General features: G+C 60.1%; 1 protein-coding gene across 1 annotated transcript in view; it reads left to right on the top strand.

The window, feature by feature from the left end:
- The window catches only part of CYP46A1 (cytochrome P450 family 46 subfamily A member 1), a 28846-nt gene extending 18038 nt beyond the window's left edge, over positions 1-10808 (top strand). Inside the window, exons 8-15 of the mRNA XM_080679279.1 lie at positions 606-756; positions 876-938; positions 1804-1876; positions 5559-5643; positions 6309-6419; positions 8880-8968; positions 9822-9888; positions 10050-10808. Coding sequence (XP_080535405.1) covers positions 606-756; positions 876-938; positions 1804-1876; positions 5559-5643; positions 6309-6419; positions 8880-8968; positions 9822-9888; positions 10050-10220 — 810 coding nt within the window. The 3' untranslated portion in view covers positions 10221-10808. The remainder of the gene's footprint in view (positions 1-605; positions 757-875; positions 939-1803; positions 1877-5558; positions 5644-6308; positions 6420-8879; positions 8969-9821; positions 9889-10049) is intronic.
- Positions 10809-11065: the final 257 nt, after the last annotated feature.

Below are 11065 nucleotides of genomic sequence, written 5' to 3' on the forward strand. Positions count from 1 at the left end.
TCTACCCACTGAGCCAAACTGGCTCGGGCTGGATTTTCTTGTTGTTCTACTGTCTCCAGCACACCCCCTCATTGTCATAAGGTGGCTGCTGCCGCTCCTGCTATCACCCCCTGGTTGTAGGCTTGAAGGAGGACGAAGGGAGAAAGTGGTGCTTGAGTTGATTCTCAGACCGATGCCCAGGGCCCCCTCCCACTCCCTGAGACGCAGCCTCTGAGATTGCAGTCCTCTGACGCCGCCCCATTTTTCCGGCTGCTGATTCCCGCTCGCTGCCCTCTGCAGGGTTTCCTCCGACTGCAGTGCTAACCGCCTCCATCCTTCAGGGGCCCCTCATCTTTTTCAGGGCTCCCTGAATGCTCTCAGGCTTCTCTCCCATCGTTTCTAGGGGTTTGGTGCGGGAAGGGGAAGCCAATGGATGTTTGGGCCTCGCCAGCCTTCTGGATCTCGTCTCCCTGGCTCCTTTATCTTCTCTAAAATGTCCTCACAGTCTCCCCCTCCCCCTCCCAGCTTGCCGGTGCTGCCGTGGATGTATGGTGCTTTGGGAGCTGGGGGAGGCGGGCGGGCGGTGTCGGCATTCCGGCCCGTCCTGAGCTGGGACTCTTGTTTAGTTCATGCCCGGGAAGTGGAAGCAGCTCCGTGAGATCCGGGAGAGCGTCCGCTTTCTGCGCCAGGTTGGCCGGGACTGGGTGCAGCGCCGCCGGGAGGCCCTGAAGCGGGGCGAGGACGTCCCTGCTGACATCCTCACGCAGATTCTCAAAGGTGGGGAGCCCTCGGTGAGGGCGGGCGGCTGGAGCACCTCCTGACAAGGTGCCTGTCCTTTGGGTCTTGGGAAAGGGAATGTGAGTGTGGCAGACCCTGAGCCCCCACTTGTCTTCCAGCTGAAGAGGGCGCCCAGGACGACGAGGTTCTGCTGGACAACTTTGTCACCTTCTTCATTGCCGGTTCGTAGTTCCATCGCGACCAAGGGTCTGAGCTGCAGGAACGATGGGAACAATGGGTCCCTGGAATCTGGACTCTGGGAGGTTTTCCTGGCTGGCTGAGCAGAGTTAGGCTGTGGAATTGGGGGGCTGGGCTGAGGGGAGCGAAGCCTCTCTATGCCTAGGGGTCTCCCGGAGGCCCTCTTGGTGGCATCTTCTTGGGTTCAGGAGAGCTTGGCCATGTGAATTCATGTTCCTGCCTCACTCAGAATTGAGGATTGGGGGCGGTGGGGAGGCAACCTCATTCATTGCTCATCAGATATTTCTTGAGCATCGATCTTCACCTAGAAAACTCCTCCTCACTCTTCAGGACCCCTCAGGTGCTTCTTCCCTGGGGAAGCCCTCCGTGATTGCCCAGACACATCAGGCCGCCCCCCCCCCCCCCACCGCCTCCGGGAGCTCTCCATGGTGGCCAGAGCTTCTCTGCCCACACGCCTCACAGTTGAAGTTGCATATTTGTTGGTGTGATTCAATCGACGGGGTGTGCTCTGTGACCTCAGAGAGACATTTGTCTCAGCCTCAGCTTTCTCTTCTGCAAAATGGGGATGGACATCGCCCCAGGCCAGGCAAGGCCCGGGGATGGTTGGAGGAAGGGGCTCTCAGAGTGAGAAAACCGGAGGCCTGGGGCAGATGCCATTTGTTTGACCACAATGGCTGGCATCAGGTGATGTGGAAGTGGGCAGCATTCCTTTATATCCGTAAGCCCAGCTCAACCCCAGGGAGCAGAGGTGAGGGCCCGAACTGCCACCAGGGGCTCGGGGTCTCAGAAGCCAGACAGCAGCCACCCTGTGATCCCGCGTGGAGCTGCCACTCCTCTCCTTTCCTGCAGGTCACGAGACGTCCGCCAATCACTTGGCATTCACGGTGATGGAGCTGTCACGCCAGCCCGAGATCTTGGCAAGGTACGCAGAGGGGGCCAGGGCGTGAAGGGGTTTGTCCAATGTCTTATTCCTCAAGGGCCACCTGCTCCCACCGCCCTTGGCTGAGCCCTCGGCACTGTGTCCTGCTTCTCTTCACCCCAGGGCCTTTGCACATGCTGTTCCTGCCTCAGGAAGCTCTTCTCCCTGATTTTCTCCTAGAAAACAACCACTCTTTCTTCTTCTCCTCCTCCTCCTCCCCTCCTTCTCTCCTCCTTCTTCTCCTCCTCCTCCTCCTCCTCCTTCTCTTCCTCTTCCTTTTCCTCCTCCCCCTCCTCCTCCTCCTCCTCTTCCCTTTCTCCTTCACCTACTTCTCAGTCCCCTAAAGTAACCACTAGCCTCCTCCCAGCTCATAAATGCGTTTTCTCCTGTGACTGTTTGCTCCAAGTCTTTTTCAGTCATGGAACTGGAAGCCCCAAGACTCCAGGGACTGTGGCTCTTCCCCCCACCCCCCCACACCCCCGCCACAGGTACTTAGTGCCTGGCCAGGGGCTGCCTCTGAGGCCTGCACAGAATTCTAAGTAAAGTGCCAGGGGGGCGCCCATCTTCAGCTGGCAGGACAAAGGGGGGATGCCTCGGTAGATGGCATCTGAGTGGGCCATTGGCTTCCTTAAATACAAACAGGTTCCCCCAAAGACTGAGCCAAATGTGAAAGTGCTCTAAAAATGCCAGGTAATGTCAGTGAGCATGCCGTCACCCACATAGCGTGGCCAGAAGGGCGCTGGGGCGGTGGAGAGAGGCCTGTGGTTAGTGGTTATCATGGCATAAAAGGGCAGTGGGAATGGCTTCTTGAGAACTTGAAATCACTTATTAAGTTTCTAAAAGAATGTCATAATAATATGGTCTTTATAAAAAAAATCTGGAAAAGAGCAGAAAAGTTAAAACAACATTAATAATCTCTCTATATATAAAAGCCTAAGCGACCAGCCGACCATCCAACCAGTAGCTATGACACGCACTGACCACCAGGGGCAGATGCTCAATGCAGGAGTGGAAACCACAGGCATGGAAACATGGAACAGACTGATAAATCTCAGAGGGACGGGGAAGGGGAAGGGCAGGAAGAGATTAACCAAAGGCCTTATATGCATACCAGAGGCTCGGTGCACAGATTTGTGCATAGGTGGGGTCCCTCGGCCTGGCCTGTGGGGCTCTAGTAATAATAATAATCCTATATAATAAACGGATGATATGCAAATTGACCGTAATGGTGGAATGACCGGGAACGACCCAGGAGCTGCCCCCTGGTGGTCAGTGTGCTCCCACAGGGGGAGCGCCGCTCAGCCACAAGCTGGGCTGATGGCTATGAGCGCAGCGGTGGTGGTGGGAGGCTCTCCCGCCTCCTTGGGAGAACTAAGGGTGTCCGACTGTGGATAAGCCGTCAGTTGGACATCCCCCGAGGGCTCCAGGCTGCCAGAGGGATGTCTGACTGCCAGCTTAGTCCCGATCCCCTGGGGAGTAGGCCTAAGCTGGCATGTGGACATCCCCCGAGGGCTCACGGGCTGCCAGAGGGATGTCTGACTGCCAGCTTAGTCCTGATCCCCTGGGGAGCGGGCCTAAGCTGGCATGTGGACATCCCCCGAGGGCTCCAGGCTGCCAGAGGGATGTCTGACTGCCAGCTTAGTCCTGATCCCCTGGGGAGCGGGCCTAAGCTGGCATGTGGACATCCCCCGAGGGCTCCAGGCTGCCAGAGGGATGTCTGACTGCCAGCTTAGTCCTGATTCCCTGGGGAACAGGCCTAAGCTGGCATGTGGACATCCCCCGAGGGCTCCAGGCTGCCAGAGGGATGTCTGACTGCCAGCTTAGGCCTCATCCCCTGGGGAGTGGGCCTAAGCTGGCATGTGGACATCCCCCGAGGGCTCCAGGCTGCCAGAGGGATGTCTAACTGCCAGCTTAGGCCCCATCCCCTGGGGAGTGGGCCTAAGCTGGCATGTGGACATCCCCCAAGGGCTCCAGGCTGCCAGAGGGATGTCTGACTGCCAGCTTAGTCCTGATCCCCTGGGGAGTGGGCCTAAGCTGGCATGTGGACATCCCCCGAGGGCTCCAGGCTGCCAGAGGGATGTCTGACTGCCAGCTTAGGCCCCATCCCCTGGGGAGTGGGCCTAAGCTGGCATGTGGACATCCCTCAAGGGTTCCCGGACTGCGAGAGGGTGCAGGCTGGGCTGAGGAACACCCCCCCCACACACACACAACCCCAAGTGCATGAATTTTTGTATACCGGGCCTCTAGTAATAATAATAAATCTGTCCATAGTGGCCCCACCCTCTCAGAGGCAGTTCATAGTTAACTACTGAATTTCACCATGTATTTTGCCACAACATCACCTCATGTGATTGTAACCTCTTCTCAAATCCACTTTTTAGAAATGTCATGGTAAGATACACATATATAACATAAAACTGACCATTTTAACTCCTTCAACTGTGCAGCTCAGGGGCATTAAGTGGATTCACATTGCCACGTACCCATCGCCCCATCATCCCCAGAACCTTCCCATCTTCCCAAACGGAAACTCTGTCCCCATCCCCCAATAACGCCCACCCTCTCTCCCCAAGCTCTGGTGACCCCCATTCTACCTTCTGCCTAGCACCCGAGTTCTCCAGGTGCCGCATGGAAGGGGGGCCATGCACTGTCTGTCCCTTGTGACCGGCTGTTTCACGCAAGATCGTGTCCTCAAGGTTCGTCCAAGTGGGAGCAGGTGTCAGGACGTCCGTCCTTCCTATGGCCGCGTCCTCTGCGTCCTCTTCCACTGTACGGCTGGGCCATTCTTGTGGAGGCATCCGTGGACGTGAGGTTGCCTCCGCCTTATGGCTGCTGTGAATAACGCTGCTACAAACATGAGTGGACAGAGATCTACTTGTACCTTCCGTTCCCCTGGGCGCACACCCGGAGGTGGGATGGCGGGTCAGGTGCTGATTTCATGTTAATTTTTGAGGAACTGCCCTCCCGTTTTCCACCTGCCCCATTGACCTTCCCACCCGCAGCGCCAGGGTTCCGGCTTCTCCACATCCGCCACCTTGTTCTCCTCTGTCCTTGCCAACAGCCCTCCCAGTGGGTGTGAGGGGGCCCATACCCACGCATAGCGCCACACGTTATCCTGAGGGGCGTCCCATGGCTCTCTCTGCCAGGTCCCCGCACCGCGCATTCCGCTGCCTCCTGGCCTGGGCCGAGGGCCCTGTGTGCACAGCCCTCGCTCTGGGTGCGCGGATTTCCTGCAGCCGGTTCCCAGCGGCGGACAGGGAGGGTGAAAGCTGTAGAGAGCCTGGGACACGCCCCCATTGCTTGGGCTCCGTGGTTTGGTCATGGCAGCTCTGGGATGTCTTAAACCAGGGGTCCTCAAACTTTTTAAACAGGGGGCCAGTTCACTGTCCCTCAGACCGTGGGAGGGCCGGGCTATAGTTTAAAAAAAAAAACTATGAACAAATTCCTATGCGCACTGCGGGCCCGGGACGCGTCGGCTGCTAAGCAGGACAGGCAGCGGCACCCGGCGGGCCGGATCAATGTCCTCGGCGGGCCGCATGTGGCCCGTGGGCCGTAGTTTGAGGACCCCTGTGGGGGGGGGGGCAGTATTCACAGGTGGGGCACCCCAACCCACTCTGCAGGCTTCCTTCCATCCCCCCCTCTTAAAACTCTGTCCTTGGAGAGGAACTTGTCTTTGACCCCACAGGCTGCAGGCCGAGGTGGACGAGGTCATCGGCTCTAAGCGGCACCTGGACTACGAGGACCTGGGGAGGCTGCAGTACCTGTCCCAGGTGTGTGTGGGGGGGAGGGGGGCGGGGCAGGCGCTTCGGGGCAGATGCGAGGGACTCGTGGGTTTAGGCCTGCAGCCGCCCTAACCCATTAGAATGGGGGTTCTCTGACCTCGCTGCTCCTGGGAGCCCCTGGGAGACTAAAAAAGCCCCACGCCCGGGCTGCCCCTGGACCCAGGACACCGTGGTCGCGGGGGGCGGCCCCGGGCAGCCGCGTGGGAAGGCTCCACAGGCACCTCCAGGATGCAGCCGAGGTCGGAAACAGCGCACCCTGAATGGAGCTCCCGACTCGGCCAGAGATCCACAGGCCCGAGCTTCCCGCTGGGAGCAGGCCCAGCACCCCTCCCCTGGGAGACAGAGCACAGCAGGGGCCTCGCCTGAGCCGTGGGGACTCAGGGTGGAGGGACCCCAGTGCAGAGGGAGGTCTGGCTCCCGGTCCGGGCTCTGCTGCTCTGGCTTTGCCAAACCCCCTTCTCCTCCTGGGCCTCAGTGTCTCCTTCGGTCGAGTGAGGGTTGAACACAAAGGTGACGTTCACTCTGCAGGGGTCCGGGACCCAGTCCTGGACTCGAGGGCACGGTCAGGGCTGGGAGTGGGAGCAGAGACAGGGCTGGGCGTGTCCCCTGGGGTGTCCCCATTCCTCTCACTTCCTCTGCGTGTGGCTCTGCAGGTCCTCAAAGAGTCGCTGAGGCTGTACCCGCCTGCATGGGGCACCTTTCGCCTGCTGGAGGAGGAGACCTTGATTGACGGGGTCAGAGTCCCCGGCAACACCCCGCTCCTGGTGCGTGGGGGCCCTGCCTGCCTGCCCGCCTGCCCCGCAGTGGCTGATGTGGGCGCCCCTCCGAGGTGGGGGAGGGTCCATGGCCCCGTTCTCCTCACTGGCTGCCCCGTGTGATCTCATCCGGGTCTCAGGGTCTCACCATAACCCCATGAAGTCATTCTCCCCTTTATACTGTCCCGTTTAGATTACAGGGGAGGGTTCTGGATGGGGTGCCCCATTCCCAGCTGAGGGCGCTGAGGCACAGAGAGGTGATTCGTCTTGTGTAAGAAAGAAACCCTTCCCTGCCCTGAGCTCGGCACACTCACTGACATCGCCTTCTACGTTCATTTGTTTATTTATTAGCCTCACCCAAGGATGTTTTTCCAGTGCTTTTTAGAGAGAGTGGAAGAGAGAGGGAAAGACAGCTAGAAGTATAGATGTGAGAGAAATATGTTGATTGGTTGCCTCCAGGGCCTGGGCCAGGGAGGACCCTGCAACCGAGGTATGTGCCCTTGACCGGAATCGAACCCGGGACCCTTCAGTCTGCAGGCCAACGCTCTATCCACTGAGCCAAACCGGCTAGGGCTGTTTTCTGAGTTTTCGTTTTCCTTTTGAAAGTGAGGTTCTTATCGACGTGGACTTGACTCTGTGTATGGCGTGAGGTAGGGAGGCCTATTCGGCAGCTGGGGCTGCCATAACACAGCGCCACAGCCGGGGTCTCACACAGCAGAAATGTATTGTCTCGCAGGTCAGGAGGCTGGAAGTCGGAGAGCAAGGTGCCGGTAGGGTTGGTCTCTGAGCCTGTCTCCTTGGCTTGCGGGTGGCCTCACACGGCCTCGTGTGTGTGTGTGTGTGTGTGTGTGTGTGTGTGTGTGTCGCCATCTCCTCTTCCTATAAGGACACCAGCCACATTGGGTTACGGCCCACCCTAATGACCTCAGAGTCACTGTGTTACCTCGCCTAAGACCTATCTCCAAACACAGTCACATGCTGAGGTCAGGACTTCAGGATATGAATTTTAGGGGGACACACGTCAGCCCATAATGAGACCCAGTTTTATTTTTAGTTATTTTTATGGGGAATCCCCTGAATCCAGCCCTACCCACCGAGCACCCCTTCCCCAGGGCTGGGCCACGCAACAAAGCTTCATCCGTGTGTGTGTGTGTGTGTGTGTGTGTGTGTGTGTGTGTGTTGTGCGCGCACGTGTGTGTTTCCTTTTTCTGTTTATCTGCCTTAGTGCACTGACACCCCGCCTTAGTGACCATCTCTGGCAGGCCCTCACACCTGGCAGGGCTGGCCCTGTGGCTGGCTCTCAATCCAGGGGTGCACCCTGTGAGCCTTAGTGGGCAGACGTAGGCTCCACTCCCAGGCCTGCACCCAGCTGGGTCACCTCAGGCGAGACCCTGGGTCCCCGGGCCTCAGTGCCACCTTGTAAGATGGGGTTGGCGGCCACAGCTTCCTGACAGGCGTCGACAGGATAACGTACATCGCTTGTTCGGCCCAAACCCCCGGCCCAGAGTCAGCGCCCTTTGCTGACCTGAGACCCCGCCCTGCCTGACGCTCCCCCTCACTTCTCAGAGCTCAGTCCCAGGCCCCTCTCCATCCTCGACACAGAGCCAGGGCAGAGCGGCTGAGGGAGACTCTGTGCAGGGTCCAGAGGCAGAGGCTCTGGGGGCAGGGCACGGAGCACCGGGGCGATCAGGAGGCTCCGTGAGGGCAGGTGGAAGGCTGGGGGGGGGGGGGGCCTGCGGCTCCCACGCCCGGGCAAGCCTGGTGTGGAACAGACACGTGGAATAACACCGGCTCTCAGGATGGGAGAGGGAGGGCCTCGCAGCAGACCTGAGTTTGAACCTCAGTTTGACCACTTACTGGTCAGGTGACTTCAGGCAAATCATGAACCTCTCTGAGCCTCAGTTTCCTCATCTGTAAAACAGGGGTCGGAGTCACGCCCCCACAGGGCGGGCCAGGCATGGGACGATGCAGCACACCAGCTGGTGGTCGGGGCACGTTGGCCGCCCCCCTTCTCCCCCTTAGAGCAGGGGTCCTCAAACTTTTTAAACGGGGCCAGTTCACTGTCCCTCAGACTGTTGGAGGGCCGGACTATAGTTTAAAAAATAAACTATGAACAAATTCCTATGCGCACTGTGGGCCCGGGACAAGTTGGCTGCTAAGCAGGACAGGCAGCGGCACCCGGCGGGCCAGATCAATGTCCTCGGTGGGCCGCATGTGGCCCGCGGGCCGTAGTTTGAGGACCCCTGCCTTAGAGATTCCCAGGGGCCAGTGGGATCCCACAGTGGCCCAGATGGGTGGGTGGGGAGATGGGTGTGTGTGTGGAGCGATGGATGGGTGGAGTAGAGCGGGAGTGGGGGCTTGGGGCATGACTAAGCTCCAAATCACCCCATTGGGTGGCCGCAGCAGGTGGGGGAGGTGCGAGGGTACTGATGCTTGGAACCAGAGACAAGCGGGTCCTCTGCCCGGCAGTTCAGCACCTACGTCATGGGCCGGATGGACACATACTTTGAGGACCCGCTGACCTTCAACCCAGATCGCTTCGGCCCCAAAGCACCCAAGTAAGTCTCCCTGTGAGCTGTCCACGAGGGAGGCCTGGTGGCACAAGGACGGTCCCAGGGGCCTCTGGTCTGAGCTGCCCTTGCCCACGAGCCCAGGTAGCCCCCCAGATCCATGGGAGCGAGCCGTGACCCCATCGTGCCCCCTTCTACAGGGAGGAAATCCCAGCTCAGAGAGGTTAGCGCCGGGGGGGGGGGGGGGGGCAAACTTTTTGACTCGAGGGCCACAATGGGTTCTTAAACTGGACCGGAGGGCCGGAACAAAAGCATGGATGGAGTGTTTGTGTGAACTAATATAAATTCAAAGTAAAGGAGCGGAGGGGAGAGCAAGAGAACCGGATAGAACAGCCGGATCCGGCCCGCGGGCCGTAGTTTGCCCACGGCTGGGTTAGCCCGAGGGTAGACAGCCCGTAAGTGGCAGAGCTGGGATGTGGGCCCCGCTCAGACTGGTTCTAAAGCCCATGCTTATAACCGGTCCCTTATACTGGGAAGCCCTTCCCTTGGCCTTGCTGTTCCTATCTGAGAAATGGGAACACCACCGGCTCCCTCTGGAGGTGGCGTGGCAGTGAATAGGCGGAAGTGCTGGACCTTGGGTCCAGACCCAGGCTGCCCAGAGCTGGACGTGTGGCCGGCCCAAGGATAAGTGACATGGGGCCTCGGGCGGGTTGCCCTGCCTCTGAGCCTCAGTTCCTCCATCTGCGAAGCGGGGGTGATGACAGCTCCTTCGGAAGGCTCAGAGGAGGGTGCAGGAGAAAACGCCGAGCCGAGCGCAGCAGAGGCAGCGACTGCGTTCAGTGCGTGCACACCCCCGTCCGCCCATCACGGGCGCCGTCTCCTGACGCCTCTCTCCCCACAGGCCGCGCTTCACCTACTTCCCCTTCTCGCTGGGCCCGCGCTCCTGCATCGGGCAGCAGTTCGCTCAGGTAGGAGGCAGGGCTGCGGAGGGACTGCAGGGCGAGGGTGTTGATCTGGGCCGGACACGGTCGGAGCCCTGCCCCGGGCTGCCCCGGCCGGGGGCTGGGGACCCAGTGGCCGTGGCCTTTGTGCTCACTGACTCGCGCTCTCCCCCACCCCACATGCGCAGATGGAGGTGAAGGTGGTGATGGCCAAGCTGCTGCAGAGGCTGGAGTTCCGGCTGGTGCCCGGGCAGCGGTTCGGGGTGCAGGAACAGGCCACGCTGAAGCCACTGGACCCCGTGCTCTGCACCCTGCAGCCCCGGGGCTGGCAGCCCGCGCCCCCGCCCCCGCCCTGCTGAGGGCACCTGGGGTAGAATCGGACTCCTTGGGCAGGGGCCGCACCCACCCTCCTCTGCAACCCACTGCCACCCACCCTGCTCCCTGTCCTCTTCCTCGGGGGCCTCCACGCCGGCTCCCGGAGGGCCTTCTGCCAACCGCCTCCTGCTTCACGCCCCTCAGAGCTCCCTGTCCGCTGCTAATCCACTGCCCTTCCTGGACCAGCCCCTGCCTGACTCCCAGCTGCCTCCCATGTGCCATCGTCCCCCGCCCCCTGCACAGGCCACTCCCTCTGCCGGACACCCTAACTCTTGCTTACTCCCTAAAGCCCTCCTCAGGTGTCACCTCCTCCAGGAAGCCCTCCCTGCCACCCCCGGCCGGGTCAGGGGCCCCTTCTCTGTGCTTCCTTGGTCACCTGTGCTACCTCTAACACCACACTGACCACTGTTTCGTGAGTGCCCTTTGAAGTGACCTATCACCCTGCCAGGCTGTGAGCGCCTCAAGCGCGGGGTCTGTGTGTGATTCGTCTCTGAGGCCCCCATGCCCACCGAGGGCCTGGCACAGAGTCGATGCTCAATAAATATGTGTTGACTGCATGAATGACCGGCCAGACCAGGCCAGGGTGCTCTGCCCTCAGTTTGCTCATCTGTAAAGTGGGGGTGATGTGGAGGCCTGTCTCTCCAAGGGCTGGCACTGCTCTGGAAGTTGCCCCTGGAGAGGCCCAGACACCGTGCCCGCAGGACAAAACTGCCCAGGTTGCTGGGAGGGCCCGCGTGAGCAGACACCTGCCCTGTTACATGCCAGGCCGTGTTCCTGGCTGCGGCGGTGTGAGGCTGGGATTGTAGCAGGGTTTTGATGTGAGAGGGCC

The sequence above is a fragment of the Plecotus auritus genome (genome assembly GCF_963455305.1).
Source record: "Plecotus auritus genome assembly, chromosome: 1".
NCBI classification, from domain to species: Eukaryota; Metazoa; Chordata; class Mammalia; order Chiroptera; family Vespertilionidae; genus Plecotus; species Plecotus auritus.